At 42.0% G+C, this 25,108-nt stretch overlaps 1 protein-coding gene and 1 long non-coding RNA gene across 2 annotated transcripts; both read right to left on the bottom strand.

The window, feature by feature from the left end:
• Nucleotides 1-232: 232 nt before the first annotated feature.
• On the bottom strand, nucleotides 233-11,184 carry MMP13 (matrix metallopeptidase 13). The gene is made up of 10 exons (XM_008690142.2): nucleotides 11,050-11,184; nucleotides 10,720-10,961; nucleotides 9,929-10,077; nucleotides 9,632-9,757; nucleotides 7,586-7,747; nucleotides 6,096-6,213; nucleotides 5,418-5,551; nucleotides 4,342-4,501; nucleotides 2,455-2,558; nucleotides 233-1,594 (listed from the first exon to the last, which is right to left on the bottom strand). Exons 1-10 carry the CDS (start codon nucleotides 11,164-11,166, stop codon nucleotides 1,494-1,496), a joined length of 1,413 nt encoding a protein of 470 aa, XP_008688364.1. The 5' UTR covers nucleotides 11,167-11,184; the 3' UTR covers nucleotides 233-1,493.
• A 10,462-nt stretch (nucleotides 11,185-21,646) lies between these two features.
• On the bottom strand, nucleotides 21,647-24,294 carry LOC121102860. The gene is made up of 3 exons (XR_005834953.1): nucleotides 24,211-24,294; nucleotides 22,830-22,938; nucleotides 21,647-21,921 (listed from the first exon to the last, which is right to left on the bottom strand). It is a non-coding gene; the product is annotated as an uncharacterized LOC121102860 (long non-coding RNA).
• Between the last annotated feature and the right edge of the window lie 814 nt (nucleotides 24,295-25,108).

The following is a 25,108-nucleotide window of genomic DNA, read 5'->3' as shown; positions in this document are numbered from 1 at the left end:
GAACTGTGAGCTCGGTCTGGGGAGGTTGGCCCATCCTCACCAGGCTGACCAAACCCTGTCAGAGCTCCTGGTAACATGGCCTGGGACAGTTACTGCTAAATTCTGAATTTAGTCCTTCTACAAACAAAAGAGTGAGTGAGTTATATTCACCAAGAAATACTGGCAAGAAAAAGGAATCATTTAAATGGACCCTCTTTGTGGGAGGAAAGACTAAAATTCCACGGAAAAACAAAATATACTATATAAGAATGTCTGTTGAAAATACTTTTTTATTATAAACAGTATAAACGCTTCCTGACACATCTTGCAAATATAATACACTTTTCTTTGCCTGAATTTCTGTGAACAAGAGGTCCCAGCACGTCCGAGATCGCCTGTGGCCGTTCCCCCATCCAGTGAGCGCCTGTGCTGGACAGGGCAAGCCTCACGGGGGTGAGAGAAGAACAAGGAGAGGGAGAAGTCCATTTCCACATCCTCAAGAGGACTGCAGTCCAGCAGGGTATTTTCTTTATTTTGAATGTCTCTGTTTTAGCATGCTTCCAATTTATACGATATATTTTTTATTTTCAGAAAAGAGCCTGTCTATCCACGGTGAACTGGACAATTAAAGCAATTATCTAGGTGAGACAGGCTAGAATACTACCTTTCGTCTTAAAGAATCAGATGATTTATGAAAGAATGATGCTGTGGCCTTAGATCGCTGTGATAGCCATTTTAATTCTTTGATATTTTTGGAAGACCTGAAATGTTTGAGTACAAAGAGAGACAGGCTCTCTTTATCTTCTAGAACATGCAAAAAAAAAAAAAAAAAGTCTTCTTTGAGAGTAGGCCTGGAATCACGGTCAACAGTGAGAATTAAACCAAACCCACAGGCCACCTCTACTGTCCTTGGCATTGGGCCCTGTCTCTCATCTGGAGTGACTCTGGTCCTAGTGTCAGTAGGAAGCGGGGCACGTACATTCAAATATTCTCAGTGCAAAACCAAAATCACTTCTTTGGAAAGTTGTCCACAATATCTTTATTACAGATATTTCCCTTTGGTGTCTGTTTGTTGGTGGTACCATATGCTCCCCACAAATCCCATTCTCATACTATTTTATACTTTTTAATAAAGATGATTCATTAATTACATAACTGTGACTGGCTTCTATGCCTTTGCAAAGTTTCCTTATAAATATATTTAAACATTATGCTAACTGTCTTTGACACACCATATGTCCCGTTTCTGTTGTGGGAAACACTGTCGTCTGCTGCTTCTGTGGAGCGTGCAAGAATTAGGTGATCCTTACAGCCTCTGAATTCCATTACTTTAAAATTTGCTGTGGTTCCAGCCACATATCACTGTCCATATACCATCTATTCAAAGATAAGTTACCGAAGCTCGTTCACAGAACTAAGCTTCCCCCCGACATTCCCGTGCCCCACACCCAGTATCGCTGGAAGTATTATCTCAAATGCTCTCCAGGATTTAAATAACAGCACTGAAAAGACACTTAACACCACAAGAGGGAATTTGCTGCCATAACGCGCACAATGCGCTTACTCCAGATGCTGTACTCAAACTGAATGGGCCCGTTGAAGAAATAGATATAGCCTGTGAGGGAAAGACCAAAGAGAAAGTTTCAGAGTCAAAAACAGGAGGCGTTTACGCCAGCTCACATTAAGAGTACAACGTGTTACATCCCACTGTTTCTTAACACGCCAACATTTGTGTTTAAAACCCTACTAATGCTTATAGTTTAAGGGAAGAAAAAAAGTACAAGTTTCCCAGGTCTCCTGAATTGTCACCTTGAAATAGTGGTCATCTTGCCATGAGTTCCAGGTTTGATGGATCCTGGTTATTTAAGTTTGGGAAAATGCCCCTCTTCATAATAAAGCAAAAATAACTATATAGTTATGGTAGTCATTGGTCTTTCTATATAAATGACTCCCCACTCTACTCTTGATTTAAATTATGGCAATAATTTTTGCCTTTTGGCATCATTAAGCATAATTTAAGATAGTGTTAGGGCGCCCGGGTGGCTCAGTCAGTGAAGCATCTGACTCTTGATTCCGGCTCAGGTCGTGATCTCAGGGTCGTGAGATCGAGCCTCTCATACGACTCCATACTCAGCAGGGGGTCTGCTTGAGGTTCTCTCTCTGCCTCTGCCCCCCCACTTTCTCTCCTTCTCACTCTCTCCAATAAATAAATAAATAAAATATTTAAAAAATAATTTAAGATAGTGTTTAAAGTTTGGCATCTTTCATTTGTAGAATTAGCAATCTTTTGAGCAACATTTTCATTTGTTCTAAGTGTTATGTTTTATTTGCTGCCTATGTAACTAATTCCTTAACTGCTATACGTTTCTTAGCAACCCTAAGTCCTGTATAAAACCACTCTCTAAAGGGAAATGACTTTGAGGGGATACAGAAGCCCCCCCACCCCGTTGAGGTCAGTGCGATGGAACCAGTTACCGTTTTTCTCATAGACAGCATCCACTTTATCACCAACCCCCGGGAAGTCCTCTTCTATCAGTCTGGGGTAGTCTTTATCCATGACCTGGTTAGTGTCATCATAGCTACGTAGTAAGAAAAACAAACTCTTAAGTAGGTCGTATTTCTTAGAGATTGTCTCAGAGATGATATAATGGATATCATGACACCTTACAAAATTGACAAGAGTTGTAAAATTTTAAGTCCGTTTAGAACATCCGGTAGATTTTTCAAATCAGGAATCATTATACTGAGTGCATGGTGGATGCTTGCAGGGCATTTGCTGCCTGGTCTAAAGGCCATCTTTGCAAAGATAGTCACAAGCTCATTTCCATCTCACAAACTGCATATCTGTTATAAAAGTGTGTTATTAGGAAACTGTTCTTAGACCAAAATAAATGCATGTTTGTGCATTGAACAACTATGTACTGACCTCCCACCCCGGGTGAGACAACTTGCTAAGTGTGGTAATGGATGCCAGAATATCTGATGTATAGCTTCTGGACTAAAATGTTATTGGGGCATCTGGTGGTTCTGAAGCTAGGAAGGGGAAGCATAGCTCTCCCCTCCCGTAGCTCCAGTTCCATAGTCCACCTCCCCTGCACACAGGCACACCCTAGCCAACCACACGCATCCTAAAATTAGCCTACAACAACCTCCCATCATGTACAACTGTTACTGTTACTGATGAGTTTCTTATTCTTGAGCTATGTTCCAACAGATGAAAGACAAGACCAACTGAACTATGGAGAGAGAGGTGGGACACATCTACATGGCCACACTAAGCAATGGAAGCCGAGCATCATGACAAGGAGACATCAAGTGCCATGAGGAGACATGAGAAGAGACATGCCTGTGAATGGGGCGATCCAAAAGACTTTGAGGTTAAATGGTATTTCCAGTTAACTTTGACCAGAGGGTAGAATTTCAAGAGGGAGAGATGCAGGGAAAGGACTTCAAGCCAAATGCGGGGATAAAAGCACAGTGCATTTGCGATTAGGTAAGTCACACGCCCTCATTGCACCACAGACCTTATATAGGGCATGGGACTGGAACAGCAGTACCAGGGAGAATCTGGCCGTAGTATTTAGACAGTAGTGAATGTCATTGTCAGAAATAAGGAAGTCAAAAAGCAAAGATGACACATATAGGAATATGTGTGTGTGTGTGTGTGTGTGTGTGTGTGTGTGTGTGTGTGTACAGATAAAGCTACTAATTTAAACCTTTCAAGTATGGGATTCCTATGAGATAGTCTCATTCCCAAATATATATATGGCTCTGGGCTCTTAAATGTTGCCAGTGTCAAAGCTGCCTTCATATCAACGTATGTTCTAAATATTCCAACTCCACCTGTCCTTCAAAAAAGGGCTGACTTTAAAAACCGTGGGCCCAGCAGCTTCCTGGCCAACCTCTCTGCTGGTGAGCAGACACTGGGGAAGTGGCGGCCTTCTCTCTCCATCTTCTCCTGCACCTACTCCTGGTCCTCTCAAGCCACTGAAGGTGGGGCTCCATGTAAGTTAGGAGGGGTGACAAGAAAGAGGACTTGGGAGCAAGACCAGTGAGGACGAACATGTGAAAGTAAAGGAGATGGCTTAGCAGGGCTGAGGCACAGCAATAGCCGAGAAAGGAAAGAGTGGCTCCAGAGAAGTGAGAGTTGTGTGCGTGGAGTGTTGGCTCAAGCACACTCGAGAAGTCTAAATACCCGCCTGAGGACTTGCCTCCAGGGGCTGACATGGAACAGACATTAATGTGACTGGTTTGCCATTTTAAATAATGCATGAGATAATGGTTTAACCTGGCGAGAGTGGTGTGGGACTGACTCAGCCCGTGCGACACAGGGTGATGGGTCAGTAAACATGGCAGCCGTACCTCCAGACCTGGTTTCCCGAGAAGAAGAGTGTCTTCCCTGTGTCCTCAAAGTGGACGGCTGCACTTATCTTCTTAACCTCTTTTGGAAATCCCAGCTCGGATATTTTTTGGGGATAACCTTCCAGAATGTCATAACCATTAAGAGCCCAAAATTTTCTGCCTAGAATAAGTGAAAGAATGGTTTTATTATCCAAGGGACTCTATTAGGACTCACATTATATAGATATTTACTTTAACAAAGACTCATTTTATACATTTAAAAATCAATTAGTGTCTGTGGTCACCATGTTTATGCGATGCTAATTTCCTAATTATGAATATAATTACCAACCAAATATCATAATTAATTTGGCAATGTATTACCTCTGACTGTTAATCTGGAGCTGAGGAAAAAGTGTATTAAAATTTCCTCACGAATAAGCAGGACAGTGGGAACACTGAATTAGATTGAAAACTCAGATTTTATACCAGATAGAAAGTGACCTTGTTATAGCATTAATTATGATAGTCAAATAACAGAAACAGTGTCAGTAGAGTGCCGTGTAGCCATTATGAATGATGACCGTAAAGACGGAGCAGCAGTTTGGAAGACTGCCCGTAATTTTATGTCAAGGGAACAAGTAAAATATGAAAATGTATATACACTATGAATATAAATATTTGAAAATACATATTACATATGGTGAAGGACTACCAAAAAAGTGAGAATATGAAATAAATTGACTTTTCAGAAGGGGGATTTATGGATAATATTTTTTTCAATGTTTCAAAAGGTACATTGTCAATGTTTTGCTCAGCAAACAATTTTTAAAAGGAAATAAGAAAAAATGGACACGATTGCTATAAAATAAACAGAAAATTTGTAATGATAAGTAATAACGCAGACTTTTTACTTGTCACATTTGGGGACATTTAGTAGAAAGGCTCTGGGTATGCTCTGCTTTCTATTTCATTATGGCTGCCTCTTAGTTTAGGTATTTATTCAGGAGTGTGGTCATCGTGCTGAGACTAGGCAGCACCAAGTTCATCCCTGCCCGCCCTGGACATGTGGGAGGCCTCACTGGGGAAAGGCTTACCTCTGAAGATGAAGATAAGGTCCCGGGAGGGGTGCTCATAGGCAGCATCGATACGGTTGGGAAGTTCCGGCCAAAAGGATTTTGTTAGAAACAGCTCGGCATCAACCTGCTGAGGATGGAGGCGCCAGAAGAATCTAATGCAAAAGCAAAAATACAGCGTTTGCTGTAAATGACTGATGAACAAATGAACAAACAAGCATGTACTGGAACAACGCAGACGTGAAAAATTCGTATCTTAGTTTTCGTTACCGCCAGGTTTAGGTTGTAAACACTCTCTCAAATTCCCGCATATGTAACCAGAACAAAAGTCGTCCCAGACCAAAAGGAATTCATGTGGATGCTGTAACACTTTCTTGATACGATAACTGATTTCAATACTTGTGTTTTAAATAAATAAATTGGGTTTCTACATTTACTTGGTTATCTTTATAAGAACAAGTACCACCAGCGTTGTAAAGAGAAGCTGTATCATGCCAAGGCTAACCATGGAAAAATAGTGTTCATCCATCAGTTATTTATGTCATCTGCAACATGTACCACACCAGACTACCCAAAAATCTATTATTTTTGCTGTTAACTTCACCTTTGGAAATGCGACCGGATATTTGGCAATTTGCAGACACAGCTTTTCACAAATGTCCATGACGTGCACATTGTGTAAAATATTATCAAGAGTACCTGTCTTTAAAGATCATTGTTTCTCCTCGGAGGCTGGTAATGGCGTCAAGGGATAAGGAGGGATCACACTTGTCTGGTGTTTTGGGATGTTTAGGGTTGGGGTCTTCATCTCCTGGGCCTGCAGTCATGAAATGAATGGAAGAAGGTTGTGAGGCCGGCCTTCCTGATGCCCCGCCCCTGCTAGTGGAGAGTCGCAGAGTCCCCTCCAGGAGGACAGGAGGTCCTCAGCTTCTACGCCAGGGTCCCAGCACCGTGCCATCCTACTTCCTTCCTCCGGGGTCGCCAAGCTTGTGGGTGGGCCTGCTCCTCCCGCTTCCATCCTCAAGCCCCTTCGAGATTCTTCTCAACTACAGCTTTGGGTTTCTTGAGGTTGGTGATAGAAATGGGTGGGTGGGGAAGGCAGCGAGACTCAAAGGAAAACTTCCCCATGCTTGGCACAAGCTATGGACAGGCTGCTCTTGAGACACACATTTCTCTTGGAGCCACTTCCGGGGGCGAACCGTCCCTGCAGGCATCCTCGCCTCTGCTCTATCTCTCGCCTCTTTTACCAGTGGGCGATGTCTGACGCGGTCGCTTCACCAGTTTCCCCCAGTCCCGCTGCTATGAGCGAGCAGCCAAGCCTTCAGCAGCCCTGATATGCCACGAGTTTGTCCCTTTCCCCCAGCTCAGGTGAGTGCAGAGCAGGCGTCATGCACAGTAACAATTCTGAGCTGCTTCCTCTCCGCCTGGTTCATATTCGTTCTATCATCGAGTCCCTTGGTCTCAGGATTGTAGAAATAGCAAGAAACACAAAGTACTTGCCCACACCTACACTAGCTGCTAGAGTAGACTTCAGTCCAGAGGGGGAAGGATGGGCCAGGTGCCATGGGCAAGGTTTCTGAGCTCGGTGCTCTAGACGTGTTTACACTGATGACTTTAACTCTCTTAATAGCAGGTAATTTTGCTGGTTTGGGGTTAGATTTCATTATTTTGCAAATATTATTGAAAATTTGGAAGAAAAAAAAAGAAGAGATTCTTAAAATGGTCATCGTAGATATTGATTAAAAGTTACCACAGGCCACTTGAATGGTTTCTACTGTGGCAAACTAACGTGGTTGAAGGAATACCCAAAACTTATAAAAGCTGGTGAAGACCACACTTTCACTGTCAGCCACGGTACTAGAGATACATTATTTAGACTCTTCATTGGCTAACTGGGGAATAAAATATTTTCCTTCCTTATGTCAGAGGTGTTTTGTGGGAATCAAAGTACCTTGCAAGGTATAAATACAAATATGAATCTGCAAAATATTGGAGAATAGAATATTTTCTACTTGAGCAGGTGGTCTGATTCAGAAAGGAAAATGGGCATGTCTTCCCAGGTTTTAATAACAGAACCAGGACAGCAATATTGGTAATGATAAATTCACTGATAATTTTGCAAGTAAATGTATACATCTGCAAATAAATATATACATCTCTTGTTTCTAGACTGATAAATTAAGAGTTACCGTAGAGAAACTGGATCCCTTGTACATCATCATCGGGAAGCATAAAGTGGCTTTTGCCAGTGTAGGTGTATATGGGAAACATGAGTGCTCCCGGGTCCTTGGAGTGGTCGAGACCTAAGGAGTGGCCAAACTCATGGGCAGCAACAAGGAACAAGTTGTAGCCTGTAAGAAAACAAAGCAATGATGAAAAGACAGTGACTAGTTAATGGATGGAATGCTATTTTCCTTGCCTGTTTCTCTTTCTTGGCTATTTCACTCTTTTTTAAAAAAAAATTACTATTCAATATTAAATTGCTTGAAGGAAGATTCAAAATATTGATTTAATCCTTATTAATAATTTAATATTCTCTTTGATGATAGCTGCCTACATAATTAGAATATCAACAGAATGCTCTCAAATAATTAGGAATCAGTGAGGATTTACTGGGAAGACACTAGGAATCCTGACTCGCTCTTTGTTTTCTTGGTTCATGTGAAGAAAGTGGACAATGGAGGCCTTGAAGGAGGAGTCAAGAGAAGTCACATAGGGTGCTACCTATCAGGGCGTGTCTAGAACATTGTCTGAATAAGAGGCATCATGCCAATGGGTGATGACCAAGTATGGAGCATGCACTAAATAAGGTCTCTGGCATTGTACTTGGGAACAAATCCCAACCAAATGATCCTTTCCAGCATATCTCTAGACTCTAAAGTTTAAAGAAATAGAAACTTTGGAAATGATTGGCCAGCTTTCCTCGATTTTAGAAGACTACCGTGTCACTGTATTTACATTATTTCCTCCAGTCATTCTTTCTAGCAATTTCTGAGCCTCCTAATACTGGTATTTTAAATTGGAAAAAAAAAAAGATAAAAAATTGAAAAAAAAAAAAAAAACACGTGGAAGCTGGAGTCAGTGGTTTTAATTTGACCTTAAATACTATTTGCTATCAGAGCCTGTGCCTGAAGAAAATGCATAACCCACTTAGTAACTCATGCAGAGCATGAGCAACCAGAGTTCACATAGTCTGAGTAAAAGGCAATTCTTCATTGAAATGACTGGTGAGAGAGCCCATTCTTGGTCTTTAGCTGAAAAATCAATCATGGTTTGTTTGTGAATAATTTCATTCATTTTGATTAAATATTTCAAATCCAGAATTTATGCAGGAGCCTAAAACTGAGGCTCTATCTTAACAATACTAGATATTAGTCTTCCCTCCTAAAATCGTTCTTACCTGTGTAATATTCAGAACATAAATATGTAAATTCTCACCTTTCCTTCCAAAGATATATTGGGGGCATTGAAGTTGAGGCATTGGTCAGCCAAGGCCCAGTTTTACTCTTTGGAAAAACAATTCTTCTGATTTAAATGAATAATAAAAATTAGGTATCTATGAAGACTACCTCTAACTGTCACAACCAAGGGTCAGTACAGCTCCATACTAAGTCCTAGTTGGAACCATCTCACTTTTCTTCTTAAATTAATATTCCCAATTCTTTTGAGCTTTGGAGATTCATCTACGGACTGAATTCATTCAACACTGAGTTTCATTTTTCTCTCATAATTTTTATCTCGTCTGTCTTATGCTGTTTGGAGTAAGACACCATCTTGATTTGTTGGAATGGTATTTATAAAATCAGTGACATAGACATGTCTGAAAACAAGTAATTCATATAATGGAGAACAGAAAACTGACTGCACTTGTGCCATTAATATTTCTGTCAAGGAAAAAAAAACTATTTCAATTCACATCCAACTCCTCTATGACCTGCCTATCTAGCCCTAATAGTTTTTAGGGATGTATTTGTAATAAACTGTATACGCAGAAAGGTAATCCATAGTAACAACACCTTGATTGACAGTCACTGAACTGTTCACTTTCAATGTTTCAATAGGTTTGTAGAAATGTCACTTGTAGAGACTAATAAGATAAACTTTAAATTTTTTTTGAAAAATATAACCAACTATTGAATATAATTTACAGTATGCTTCTTAACTTCTTATCAATGGGATCACTGTCTAACCTAATCTAGTCATCATGAATCTCAGACCTTTGTAAGAGACATTACCTTTGGAACTACTTGTCCAGGTTTCATCATCATCAAAATGGGCATCCCCTCCATAGTTTGGCCCAGGAGGAAAAGCATGAGCCAGCAGACCAGAGGGTCCATCAAATGGGTAGAAGTCGCCGTGGTCTACACATAAAAAGCAAGAGTTAAGAATCTAAATATATCCAGCACTGCCTGGCACAAATTCTTGGTGAATTCTGTAAAAAAGCAATGAATGACTGAAAGAAGGAATTAAAAAGTGGAGACAATTAGGGAGCAGAATGTAAAAATGTCTCAAAAATGATTCTGCATCATTACCTTTAGTTCCAAATGAGATCATGATGTCAGCTGTGCCCTCGTGAAGTCTGGTAAAATTCAGAGGTGTCACATCTGACCAAACTTTGAAGGCTTTTCTGAACGCCTTTTCAACTTCAGAATGAGTCAGATCAGGGGTATAATTCACAATCCTATTAAACAGAGGAAGTTTCAATTATATTTTGGAAGGAGAAAGCTATTTGAGAATATGTTTTCTTGGAATACTGCTTTTCAACTCAGAATGCACTGGCTTCTCTAAAAGTTCTACTAGAGGTCCGTTGCTTCAAAGAACTTCTTAACTATGATGCCATACAAAGAGAACAAGATGAACTCAGACATTTGAGTATCTCCAAATATCTGACCATGTGGAATCTTACATTTAAAGTATTCAGATATTTATGAAATTTATATTGTATGATACAGGTATGGACTTGTATTGCGATGATCTAAATAGACAAAATAGCTTTGTCAAGTTCCTAGAGAGCATAGGACTCTCCATTTTTGAGCACTCTTAATAAATATGCCTCATTTGCAAATTTTATTTCTTTCCTAAAAAAATACTTTGCGATTTCCAATGAAAAATAATGCTAGGTTAATGTAACAATAATAGATGTCATGAGATAGTCTCACCAATAGTATTAAAGTTGGTACTGGAATTATTTAACTTCTAGTTAAATATTTAAAGCCTACCTAAAGAAAATGGGACCCAACATGTTCTGCCATCTATAGTGTGTGCTGAAAATTAGGCATTTAGTACTATTCAAAAAATTAACAAATAGTAAAGAAAGATTTACCTGTAGGTCAGATTCGTCTTGGACCACTTGAGAGTTCGGGGGAAAACATTGTACTCGCCCACATCGGGGACCCCACATCTTGGTTTCTTCATGATGTCCAAGGTGTTATCATCAAGTTTGCCGGTGACCTCTAAGCCAAAGAAGGACTGCATCTCTCGGAGCCTGTCAACCGCGGAGCTTGCTGCAGACTTCTTCAGGATTCCAGCGGGATTCAGGGGATAGTAGTAGGATCTCAAGTAGCGCTGGAAAAGACACCAGAATGGCCTGCTTTTAAAAGAGAAGGGCACTTGTGAGATGCAACACCCCGTTGGGATTGGCAAGTTACTCTACCTCGGCAAGCTGGAAGTCTTCCTCAGACAGATCGTCCTCGCCATCGCTGGGAAGGGGCAGGGACCAACACGGGGTCCAGCTCAAGAAGAGGAAGGCGGCCAGGACGCCTGGGAACATCGTGGTGGTTGTGCCTGGAGCCTCTGCCTTCCCCCAGGCAGGCACCTTTACTTTTATAGACCTGCAGTGGTGACTCATCATTTATGGACAAGTTCCCGCTTCCTAGTCTGTTGAAGGTAAACATGCTTACATGGCGACTTTTTTTTTCTTCCAAGAAGTGTGGTTTGTGGTAGGATTTGAGGGAAATATAAAATGAGGGCATCTCTCATTTCAGCAGGGTCTCAAAAACCATCTGGCAAAATAAACAACCTCAGCATATTTATGGATACTGTGGGAAGAAGCATAGAGTAGTAAAATTTTCACTTTACGGGGCAAAAATGTCTTTCCCTCTGTAGGAAAGCAGCTACTTTTACTTTTTTCAGATAAGAGTATCAAGATGATGCCCTTAGCTCATAGAGAGACACTTAGTCCTACTTCTAGAAGGTCTATAACCTAGTGACTTCTAAACACCATTTTCCCTAGGGGCGCCTGGGTGGCACAGCGGTTAAGCGTCTGCCTTTGGCTCAGGGCGTGATCCCGGCATTATGGGATCGAGCCCCACATCAGGCTCCTCTGCTATGAGCCTGCTTCTTCCTCTCCCACTCCCCCTGCTTGTGTTCCCTCTCTCGCTGGCTGCCTCTATCTCTGTCAAATAAATAAATAAAAATCTTTAAATAAAAATAAATAAACACCATTTTCCCTAGAGCAATTCCAGAGGGAGACATCATGTGTGCCTGAGGGACCCCAGCTTGGAGGCTCGGAAGGACTAGGGCACATCCACAGGACTGAATGCTGCAGTTGAAATGTAAGGCACTGGTGTGACTCTCAATGAACCTGGAACCCTGCATGAATTCCCCACAGGTCCGGGAAGAGGTAGAAGACTACATGGGAATACAACATACTGGCTAACCTATACTGAAGCATTACTACCTGCTAGGCTTAAAAAGCGTGATCTCATTTAATCCATACAACAGCCTTAGAAGTAAATACTACTGGAAGTCTTGTTTTCACTTTAAGTATGAATAATCTGAGACAGGGTCATAAAGTTAATAAATGGTACTGTCAGCATTTGAATCCAAGCCAGTAGACTCAAGACTTCATGTTTTTAAACACCATCCGGTAGGGCTTCTACCCCATTAATTCTCAGAAATCTTCTAAAAAATGGAGCTGCTTTGTTCCCACACCTCTGGGAGTACCCAGGAAAACTAGGGTTCTAGGCAAGCTCATGGCCAATTTCAAGTTTCTTAATTTTGATTTTTAGGTTTAAGTAGTAGAAGAACCTGAGGTCCAAAATCTCAGGAAAATCGTCCCCGAGGGGCCTTCAGAACGTCCCACATTTAGTACCATGATGTCAGGATGCCATCTTTAGTCCCCCATAGAGGTAAATGGATAGAAAATACGAGTCATGATCTTCAGATAGAATGACTGAAAATGTAAGGTAATTTGGTGATTAGGAGTCAGAGAGCAGCTCGGGTCCAGAACACGTGAAGACAAAGAGAAGGAGCGCGAGTCCCAATGAGGGTGGGCGGGGCAGGGGTACCCACACGTGAGGGGTGTGCTGTCATCTGCACTGGCCACACCTCAGACGTAACCAGAAAAGCCTACGAAATGTTAGCAATCAGTTCAGGGCAACTTATTATGCTTTTTCCAAAGCAGAGCCAAATAGATCCTTATAAAAAATATTTCCAGTGAGGTCAAGATTAGATTTAGGCTCAACCAGCAATGCAAAACTCTTATTTGTTTTAAGCCTCTTCCATGAACAGCAGTTAATTTTAGATTGAGTGATAATAATCACAAAGTTTCATTCATCTACTGAGCTTATAGGAAATTAGTTCATTCGAAATCATTTGTTTTTACCAACACAATTTCATCATCTTGTAAGGTCTCGTTAGATTTTAAAAAAGAAGTCCTGAAAAAGTTTAGAAACAGATGACATTGTTTGGAAGTGGGAGAGATGAATTGAATAGTCGACTGCACTTGTAGGCTCTCACATATTTGCAGATGGTACCACTTTAAGGTAGAATTTTTTTTAAAAGCCACTTTAGTTATTAAGTCAATGACTATCGATCAGGCATCAACTATGCGGGATACCGTGCTGGTCACTATGGAGATAGAATGAAGGATGAAAGCCTGTTTCCTAGGATGATTACAATATTATCTCCCCACAACGACACATTTTCAATGAGAAATGAAAACAAATTAATGCCACTGTTTATCAACTTCAAAAATGGTGCTTCTTATCAAACAGCGTTAGCGTTTCATCAGTTTCTCATTTCACCTAAGAACGCATACGGTGCAAAATGAAAAACACGGACAGATCAGTGAGAACACGCTATTCACATTCTGTAGTGCTCTCAGTAAGGCAAGGAAAAGTCGTCCAGAAGATTAAAACAGAAATTGATTCCTTCTGGAAAGAGTCGGACTGCTTGTCTGTAGCTACTGTTCACGGAGGATCAGGATGTGTCATCACATGGAAATGTGTCGGCAAGTCTCTTGTCAACACAAGTCCTTATCTTGGGCTGTTAATGGTGAGAATGAAAGACGGGCCTTCTGGCTGCCCCTGGTGAAGTGGTTTGTGGTTTCAGTGGCACCTTCAGCACAATGAGACTGACCTGGTATTTACAAATGCTTCTCACAAGCCTACCGGACCACGGGGAGTTTGAAAACCTGTAGAATGAGCAAACAAAACTGGGCTGAATAAGAAATGGGTATCTGCTGCTGATTCAGACATAAGCAATATGGGACTTTTTAAAACAGATGTCATCATCTGTTTCTAAGTCCAAAACATCACTCAGGAGAGAATCAGAAATGCCTGTGACCCACCCCTGAGTAAAGCACAGGGTGGGGGGCCCCAGACCAGGAAGAATAGGAACAAAGGCCATTGGAGTTGGATTAAAATTATGAAAATTCTGTTAAGTCCAAGAACCTTTAGGATAAGAATTTTGGCTTCAGTTTCGAGTGCTGTACATTAATGATGCAGACAATGACAGTACCTTTATTTTTCTGAAAGCCTAGTGGTCTCACTGGGCCAGTGCAGGAAATACCTTCTGATGATTGCTCTGTTCTAGTTTCTGAATTTCCCCCACAGCCCCAGGGAGTGCGTTCCATGCGCTTAACCAGAAGCACGAACCTGGAATGGAAACACTGGATCACACGGACACGGCGCCCCACCGACCCGCTAGTGCACAGCCGCGGCGTAACCCGCAGGTCAGGTGCCGAACGCAGAGGGACTCAGGGGAGAAGCTGCAGGTACCAACCAGAAGGCCAGCAGTTCAGGGGCGCACTGACTTCCACAGAGATGTCTGTGCTCGTCCTGGGGGATCCCCTAGAGAAAGAAATAGTCTGCAAGAAAAAAGGAAATTCTTTCTAATACTTGCTCGAGTATGACATCTGAAACTCAAGACTTACTTTTCTGGGCTCACTTTCATTTTTTTAAAAAAAAACATACTTGAAAAGATTTTTATTTATTTATTTGAGAGAGAGCGGGATGGAGGGGGGGGGGAAACTCAAGCGGGTTCTGCTCTGAGCACGGAGCCCCATGCAGGGCTCCATCTCACAACCCTGAGATCACCACCTGAGCCAAAACCAAGAGTTGGATGCTTAACCCACTGAGCCACCCAGGCAGCCCCCTGGGCTCACTTTCTAATGAACTGTAATTTTATTGTGCTTTGTTAAAAAGAGTGGTTACTGGATGTCCACGTCTGCCAGATTTAACCAGAACTGTAAGAGAAAACAACCAGGAATAGAACACCCATTCCAGCCCATCCCTGTCCAAATGTCTTTGAAAAGGGAAAAATCTGGATTGCTTGGCAATGAATAATGGAAATGAAAACAACCTAGAGAAATGGGACCTTTGTGGTTTCAACAAGAAGCAATTGCAATATATTTAAAGATCCCTAATATTTAAACAAATGAAGCAAAAAGTCTATTTTTAAAGCTGCCTGGGCTCACCTTGTTACCCTCATGCACTAAAGTATAAGTTATTACATATTCTTAAACAATAAATTTTCTGATTTAAAAAGTAACATCTAAAAGGTAGTAAACTTATTGCATAATGACCGGAAAATGAGAAACCTAGAAGGAAAAAATTACCATAATACCCCAAGATTTTTTAGATCCCCACATACATATTATTTTTTTAAAGATTTATTTATTTATTTTACAGAGAGAGAGAGCAGGTGCACACATGCAGGGGTGAAGGGTCAGCGGAGGGAGAGAGAGAATCTCAAGCAGACTCCGAGCTGAGTGCAGAGCCCAATGCGGGGCTCGATCTCACGACCCTGAGATCATGACCTGAGCTGAAACCAAGAGTTGGACAGTCAACTGACAGCCACACAGGCGTCCTGCCCCCTACATGTATTTTTTAAGTTGATTTATTTAGCCGATAGTCAATCTTAAAGGTTTTTTAAACAGCACTTTCTAGACTAGAAGAACTTGCCATGTTGCTGGTATGTCGCATCAGCTTTATTTTCAACTCCAGGAAAGCCGTCTTGAATGAATGTGGGTACCATGTTCCATAGTCTGCCCTTCTTCACTGAATTGATCATAAAATTAAGAATGAACTCCAAATCGCACGAAACATATCCTAATAATACTATGTGTTAAAGAGGGTAATTTTGAAATGTTTTCTGTAAGCTCCAGTTAGACAATGTCAGAAACCTGTCCACAGGAAGTCACCGTGAGCTGCCGACAGAGACTCCCAGGTCAGTCCTGCTATGGGGCTGATCTCATACTGCTGTCTGCAGGAAGGAGGCGGTCGTCCCGGTGTGAGGGTCACGGGCAGCATCCACGCCTCGGCCATCCGCTGGAACTCCAGTGCACTAATGTCCTTGGGATATCCATCAGCACTACGTGAGGGCTTCTCCCTGTTAATGACAAGGGGGCAAAGGCCGTATTCTTGGAATGAAAGTTAAGACCACACAATTAAAACATGTCTAAAGTGAGGAACATTATAAGCTGACACCTAAATGGCAAAGAAATCCTTTTAAGCTATGGACTACAGGACGGGTGTTTGTTTCTTTACCCTGTCCAGTGATTCTGCTCTTGACTAAGTCTACGGGGACCGTGCGGAGATTGAGAGCACAGGCCTTGGAATCAGTTACAACAGCTGAAACTCCAGCCCTGCCATGTAGGAGCTCCCTGAGGAGTGCAAGTTCTTTAATCTCACTGACATAGCAGTGAGCAAAACACATCAAATTCCTGGTCCTTAAGCAGCTAACACCCTAGCAGGGAGAGAGATAATTAGAGAGAAAAATAGAGCAGGAAAGAGGGGTCAAGGGGGTATGCTGCAATTTATTGACGGTGGCAGGAAAGGGCTCACCGAGAAAGGGACTTTTGAGTAGGGATTTATGGGAGATGAAGGTGGGAGCTCTCGAGCTATCTGGGGTAAGAATGTTCTCAGCACAGAGAAGAGCAAGTGCAAAGGCCCTGGGGTAAGAATGTGTCTGGTATATTTGAAGAAAGCAGCCGGTGTGGCTGGAGCAGAGTGAGAAGAAAAGTTATTGACTCTTAACTATACAAATGGAATCATCTCAGTACCTGTCTTACAGGCCATATGATGATTCCAGGGCATAATGATTGAAGAGCGCTCTCAACAGTGCCTGGCACATGGTAAGCACTTAATTCCCGGTAAGTAAAACTGCTGTGCTCGGCACCCTGGCAGGCACAGGGGCTATTGCAGCAATGCTGTTGACGGGAAGATAGTTCAGAGGACATACGTTTGGAACTGAGACGGGAAGGACAAGAGAGGTTCAGCCATGTGAATATAGGGGAGCAGAGTACTAGCCCAGGCAAAGGAACAGCAAGCACAGAGGCCCTAGGGTGGAAGCAAGCTTCTCTCGGGGACAGAGAGAAATGCATGCTGGCACACAGTGGACAGAGAGTGAGGGGGAAGGCTGAGCTGGAGACCACACAGAGGGTCATGCAGGGGCTCTTCCCAGCCTCATCTGCTGTCTGTCTCAGGAAGGCATTGGGCCCAAACCTTGACTTTCGTGTCCACTCCCGGAGGCATCCCCACCGCGGATCCAGCCCCTGGCCCCTCACCTGGAGGTCACTCAGGCTCCTGGGTTGGTCAGGTCACCTGCCCCCCGGGTCGCTGCTGCTTTCGAAGCTGCGAACTTCCAGGTTGGCTCACTCTTCGGTTTACCTTCCATCACCTGTGAAACTCAATCCTCTGTTTGATACCTAACGTGGCTTCTGGTTCCTGGTTGGATCCTGACTAATACAGGGGAAATATGAGGATTAAAAAGGGAAAACAGAAGTACATTTTTCAGTTCCAATCAGCACTGACTTACTGTATCATCTTGTGTCATTTAATGTGTACCTCCTTTTACGAATTGTAGACTTATTTTCAGATATGAATAAAGATAACAATTGCCCCCTGCCCCTACATCTCACAGAAAGTGAGAAAGCAAAATGAAATAGAACTTTCATTTTGAAGGCAAATATAATTGTTATTTACCCTATTCCCAAAGCCTACGGACTGGTAGGGAACATTCCATTCTAGGTGTGGCCAAAGACTGACACCATGTCCTTCACTGATCAGATTACATGAATTATGCTCTATGTTAGCTAACCAGATGTATTTATTCCTTAAAAAAAAAAGACAGTTTGTTTATTTGAGATCATATGACAATGCTGAAATGATAAGCTCCTTCAAAAATGGTCAAACTTCAATGGAAAGCGATGGACATCTATGTTCTTTCCATAAATGTCCAACGATCAGTACGTTTTTACCTAAAAACATGCTGATGGAATCATTCACTCTCCTCTCCTGGATCCTGGACCTCAGAATAAAACCTTTTGCTCTATAATCCTGCCCCTGACAACATGCATTTGATAGTGGCAGGGGCAGCTGATCAGGGGTAGACGGTCTCTTTTCACGCGCTCATCCATGACCATCAACGCCCGGGTGGAAATGGTCTCCTGATACTCTCCTCTGACCCCGATTTGGACACCTCTTGTCTCCCTTTCCTTTCCCACTGGAAACCTCCTTTCGGTTCCTTTTCTTTCCTCCATTTCTTCTTTCCTGAGCACTGTGTGAGCTCAGTGTGAAGTTTCAGGGGAACTCTCCAAGAAGCCCATCATTCTGCTTCTCCCAACACTTGCGCTCTCGGCAGCTGCCATTGCGATCGCCTGCTGGACCAAGTCATTTCCAAAGCCTGGGGAGCCCTCGGCTGGGGTTCCTCTCTGCCATGAGTATAATTACACTACGCACATAATCATGTCCCTTGTACACAAAGTGATGCCGATTTCTCTGCACTGTGACCACAGAGCTTACACAGCATTTATTCATTGCTTCTCTTGCAGTGTAATAAAGCCCCATTTTACTTTGGAATTCAGCTATTATACACTATTACTATACTTAGAGTAAAACAACTTAAAATAGTATATATGAAGGTTTTACTAGGTAATTTTGGAACATAAAACTCAAGTAAACCATACAATAAGAAAATGTGTACATTTTGTCCAGTTAATTAACTCAATATTATCAGTAGAGTCAGCCACTCTGTTTAATGAAGACTGAATTGTCTGAAAATGAAAATGAATTATTACAAAATATATCTCAAGAAAGTGAGAGAATTCCAAGGATTCCCTAGAAAATTCCTGGGATGACCTACTGTTAACCTTTATTTTAAAAAATTAAGTTTTTATTATTAAAACAATCCTTGTAAAAACTTGGAAAATAAGGACATTGTGAATAAAAAATAAAAATTACTCATAATCTTACATCCTGGAAATAATTGGTGTTAATATTTCTTCCAATCTTTATATATAACTTTAAAATTGTTTGTATATTATACTCAATTTTGTATCCTACTACTTTAATACATTATTATATTAACACATTTCACTGTCATAATATTCTTTTTTTCCATTTTTTTATTTTAAATTCAATTACCTGACATATAGTGTATTACTACTTTCAGATGTAGTGTTCAACGATTCACCAGTTGCAGAGAACACCCAGTGCTCACTCCATCACGTGCCCTCCTTAATGCCCATCACCCAGTTACCCCTCCCCTCCAGCAACCCTCAGTGTGTTTCCTGGAGTTAAGAGTCTCTTATGGTTTGTCTCCCAGGTGCCCCTAGATTTCAATTAGCTTTGTTGCTACTTAAATTATTACTATCCAAAGCACCTGGCAAATAGTAACTGCTCAGTGCAAAGTAGCTACAAAGATTAAAATCCAAATGTAAGATTATGGAGTTTATGCAAAGTTTGTGTTTTTGGCATTTATGAAAACAACTGCTGAGCTGTAAGCACAGGAGGGAAATACATATCTGAGGTGTTAGGTTGTTTTAAAGAATTTAGTGACATTTGCATAAAATGATAAACATGCCAATTACAAGAATTTTTGTTGATTCAGGAAAGCCTTCTGGCAGAGAGCACTCGACAAATATAAATATTAGCATGTGGTTGATACAAACACACACACAGCTTCCCAATTCCACACTTGCCCCAGTTAGGGACGTTTTTACATCACAGGTTTCCTGGTGCTCCCCAGGTTACTCAGAGGGACATATCTTCTGTGCTAGCTGAGAGCCTGAGTGACACATTCTTCTTCTAATAAGAACAGAGAAATTGTAGGAAGACATTTAAGGCCTGTATTGCCTAACTCTTAATAATACAATATTTAGGGGCACCTGGGTGGCTCAGTTGGTGAAGCGTCTGCCTTTGGCTCAGGTCATGATCTCAGGGTCCTGGGATCAAGTCCCACGTCGGGCTCCCTGCTCAGTAAGGAGCCTGCTTCTCCCTCTGCCTCTGCTGCTCCCCCAGGTGTGCTCTCTCTTTGTCAAATAAATAAAGAAAATCTTAAAAAAATACAATACTTAGTCAATATTTAGCAGCAAAACATGCAATACAGATCAGTGTTTTATATCTGAATGACAGTATGTTTTATTTGTGAATCACTATAAATTATTTTCACCACATGAAGTTTAAATGATCAACAGTTGGTAAACCCTGTTACACCTTCTCCAACCACAGGGGTGAAAACCAGGTCGAGTCAAGCTTTACACTGTGACCACACAATCCCCATGGTTGTCCGCGTGGCCCTCCAAGACCTCAAAGCATTTGGGCTGATTCTGTTTCATTGCTTCAATTTCTGTTTGGGGATATGAGATAGAAACCTCAGAGTTTCAACCATTTATGTACATGAAAGGAACAAAGCAATATTCTCCCAAATGGGGAATCTCTGTAACTTCGACCACTCTCCAAGGTATTCATCTTTATATCCTTAAGTATTTGACCCATGCTTGTCACATGTTAGGAGCTCGACTACAATGTGCTGAACGGATGGACACAAATAAAGGACAGGCTCAAGATGATTATCTACAGATTTCTTACTGAAATTATCTCATGTCCTAATCGTTTGCATCCCTTGACAAAGAACCAGATTCACCCAAGAATATGGGTTCAAGATTTGTTGTTTCTGAGTTTTCTAAATTTGCAAGAAAACAGTCTACTGTACTACATTACTGTTGTTAAGAGACAACTGATTTTAACTTTAACGTAAAATTCAGTTCTTACGGAAAATTATCATGTAAGGAAACAAATGAAACCATTAGTTCTCAATAATATTTTTAATTGAAAAGAATATTGTTAAATGTATTTTAAGCCACCTAGACAAGATTCACTAACTCAATATTCAAGTGAGAGAGACAAAGCCTGGTTTGGAACCAGGAGAATGTGATGTGGGGACAACATAGGCTTACGGACCCCAAAAGGACCTCCAGAGATCATCTACCTAACCCCTTTATATTCCACTGGGAAACAGATGGAGAAACTTCCTCAAAACCACACAATAACATAAAGTTGATGCTAGGATTAGAATCTCAGCCTCCCGACTAGGATAGTCCAGGGTACTATGTGTTACCCCAAACCACTTAACCCGTAAGTAAATGACCTGCCACAGCTCATCCTGCCCACTGAGGAAACATCACACATTGTGGGGAGGAACGATCACGAGCCGTCTTTTCCCTGTAGGTCAAGTGACCAGTTAGCCATAAGGTTTAAAGCTCCCGCATCAAGTTGGCCACGTGCTTGTAAGCCAAGGAAAGTGTTTGCAGATGCTGAAGTCTATTCCCTGGGAGCTCACATTTCTCTTCTGCCCGTATGTTGACCTCAGGGCAAGTTGAGGAAAGGCTCTTGAATGGTACGAGAGAGAAAGCACAGGACAGGGCCCCTTCAATGGGAAAACCACAAGCTAAGTTAGGAGAACAGTCGGCGGAGGAGCCCGTTACCTCTGCGCGAAGCAGTCCTGGCCAGCTGAGGGAATCTCGTCCTCTGGAAGTAGCTGAGGGCCTGGCAGGGACCAGCAGATGGCGGGATGTCGGAACGGGGTCATTTCATTCCGTTTGGAGGGAGATCATTTGAACCTCTGCCTCCTTGAGCTGCTTTTACAGGGTCAGAATATCAGCAAAGGATTCATTTCTTTTTTTTTTAATAATAATTTTTTATTACGTTATGTTAGTCACCATACAGTACATCCCTAGTTTTTGATGTAAAGTTCCATGATTCATTGTTTGCGTATAACACCCAGTGCTCCATGCAATACGTGCCCTCCTTAATTGTCTCGATTTTGTTTGTGTTACTTTCCATTTGAGGACAGAGCAAGTTTAGCACATTTTTTTAGTCCAAAGGAGAAGTTTATGGATAAAAACAGAGGTTTCCCTCCTTGTTTCATGACCATAAAGACAGAATGTCTTTTGCTTTTTTTGAGGATGTTCTCTCGAAAATTGGCTGAGCAGCAGGGAACTTGTAATTTGCCCTCTGACCTGGGAAGAGAGGGAAGGAGAAGAAGAAGGCAGGAGAGGAAACAGAGAAAGGAGGAAGGAGAAGAGGAGGGGAGGAAGGGAAGTAGGTTAGGAAAGACAGGGCATTTATCCCGGAACAACAGGGGGCCGGGCACTACCCTGGGGCTTTCCGTGTCCTGTGCTAGTGAGCAGCGAGAACCTGAGCGAGTCGTCCCAGGGCCCCATGAGGCTATGAATACAGCTAGCCAGGCCTGCAGGGCAAACAAGAACCGTCCCGCCAGTCAGGACCAAGGACACTCGCACCGCGTGCCTCAGCAAGGAACCCATTCTGTCCCCCGCTGCCAGGACCACTGTAACCGTGGGTCCAACCCTAAATAGGATAACTTAATCCAGATGTAGGAAATGAGCCATCTGCCCAGGAAAGCATCATTAAGAAAACCAAAATTCTTTCCATAATTTCCAAAAACACTGACAAACACGTGATTAAGCAGACCTGACCCCTTCTTGTACGAATGTGCTGCTGATGAAAACGATCAGGCAAGAGGTTAAGTATGGAATTTGATCCATTCTTCTTCCAGTGACACACGGTTTACACATGTTGGAAGGGCCTATACCTGCCGGTTTCCAGCTGACCTCATGGTGCCGTCAGCTGCCTAACTAGCTGCCAACCGGAAACCATCCTGATATTTCATTTGCCCCCAGGGTATTTTTCCATATCCAGATTAAAGAAATGATTCATACCAGGGTGCTCCATCACTAGCCACGATCTTACTATAGACCCCGAGTTAGGTGATAGGGATGGAGGCAGGTCACAGTCCCCAAAATTAAGATGACCCATCCCTCCAAGCGGAGGCATTACATAAGGAAGGGGGTTCTCGGAAGCCGGGGTGGTCAAAGAGGACTTGCTGATGAGACCGAGGTGAGCTCACCCACTCTCCACCTGTCTCCTGTCGTCCCAAGTGACGGCCGAAAATCGTATGCTCTGCATGTTTCCTTGACCAGCACACGACATCACCTGTGATCCCCGCTTTCTCTCCACTGCAAAACAACACGGTAGAAAGCAGTCAGAGTGATATTATCACATCGGTAACCCAGAACGTGATACAAAAAATTCTAAAATATCAGTCATTTGAAAAATTCAGCATGTGTCATTCCTCATGACTGACGTGAGGAGACAAATTATTAAATTATAACCAACAGCAAAGTGGAGGATTTCCCCAAAACGTAGGATATGAAGATGAGAATGTTGAAAATCAATACAGGAAAACTTCATCATAAATGATTAAACTAAAGACTATGAAAACAACTTGTCTTTTATATCAATAATACCACTTTTAACAATTTATTTTGATAATGTATTTTAGAAAGATAACACATATTTAAATATTAATACATTTTATGTTCTATAACAGGTTTATAATGCTAGAATTACCTAATTTCAATTATTTTTTAAATGTTCTAATTTCTGAACACGTTTTAAGAAATATGAGTTTTTTGAAAGATTTTATTTATCCATTTGACAGAGAGAAAGCAAGAGAGCGAGCACAAGCATGGGGAGCAGCAGACAGAGGGAGAGGAGAAGCAGGCTCCCCACGGAGCAGGGAGCCGGACACGGGGCTCCATCCCAGCACCCTGAGATCATGACCTGAGCTGAACGCAGACACTTCACCAACTGAGCCACTCAGGCACCCCTAAAAAACATGAATATTAAAATTTTATGAAATAAGTTTTCTCATTTTGTTTATTTCAGAAATTTATTGAACTCTCTCAAGTGCTAATGAATCCTCTTGTTTTCTTGGGTTTTGTTGGGCTTTCAAATGTTATTTCTTCTGTATAATTTTAACAGAGTAAGGATTTACATATAGGCAAATTTGTCTTATGCCTGGAGTATCCAGTCTGAGAGGGAGAAGAGAGTTAACATGCCAGGTCTGAAGGGAGCCTCCGTTACGGTCACCCAGAACCTCTTGCTCTGCCTGCAAATAAACTACAAGAACTCTGCTCTTGATTATGTTTCTTTTTTTTTTTTTAAAGATTTTATTTATCCGACAGAAATAGAGACAGCCAGAGAGGGAACATAAGCAGGGGGAGGGGGAGAGGAAGAAGCAGGCTCATAGCAGAAGAGCCTGATGTGGGGCTCGATCCCATAACGCCGGGATCACGCCCTGAGCCGAAGGCAGACGCTCAACCACTGTGCCACCCAGGCGCCCCTCTTGATTATGTTTCTTACACATATATGTATCATATGTATATCTGTCAGTGGAAGAGAATATATAGATTATTGGATACAATTCTCTATAATCCTATGTTTACCTAGCAGTTGTGTTCCTCGGTCTAAATTAACATTGGAGCACTGATCCGTCAGTCTCTTGTGAACAGCTCTGGTTCATATTGAATTGCCACGATCGAAAGATGATGTTGAGGGTAAAGGATGTTAGAGCAGAGGAGATAAGAAAACAAATGGTGGCAAAATCATTAGCCATCAGGGAAATTCAAATCAAAACCACACTGAGATACCACCTTACGCCAGTTAGAATGGCAAAAATTGACAAGGCAAGAAACAACAATTGCTGGAGAGGATGTGGAGAAAGGGGATCCCTCCTACATTGTTGATGGGAATGCAAGTTGGTACAGCCACTCTGGAAAACAGTGTGGAGGTCCCTTAAAAAGTTAAAAATTGAGCTACCCTATGACCCAGCCATTGCACTACTGGGTATTTACCCCACAGATACAGACGTAGTGAAGAGAAGAGCCATATGCACCCCAATGTTCATAGCAGCATTGTCCACAATAGCTAAATCGTGGAAGGAGCTGAGATGCCCTTCAACAGATGACTGGATTAAGAAGATGTGGTCCTGGAACATAAGAAGTAGGAAGATCGGTAGGAGAAGAAAGGGAAGAAGAAAGAGGGGGTAATCAGAAGGGGGAATGAAGCATAAGAGACTATGGACTCTGGGAAACAAACTGAGGGCTTCAGAGGGGAGGGGGGTGCGGGAATGGGATAGACTGGTGATGGGTAGTAAGGAGGGCACGTATTGCATGGTGCACTGGGTGTTATACGCAAGTAATGAATCATGGAACTTTCCAACAAAAACTAGGGGTGTACTGTACGGTGACTAACATAATATAATAAAAAAATATTATTAAAAAAAAAAGAAAAGAAAACAAATGATGGTAACCCGGTCGAGCTGACTACCCTTCCATTCAGACC

Source organism: Ursus maritimus, unplaced genomic scaffold (genome assembly GCF_017311325.1).
Source record: "Ursus maritimus isolate PB19 unplaced genomic scaffold, ASM1731132v1 scaffold_16, whole genome shotgun sequence".
Taxonomy (NCBI): domain Eukaryota; kingdom Metazoa; phylum Chordata; class Mammalia; order Carnivora; family Ursidae; genus Ursus; species Ursus maritimus.
This window is presented reverse-complemented; position numbering and strand designations above follow the sequence as displayed.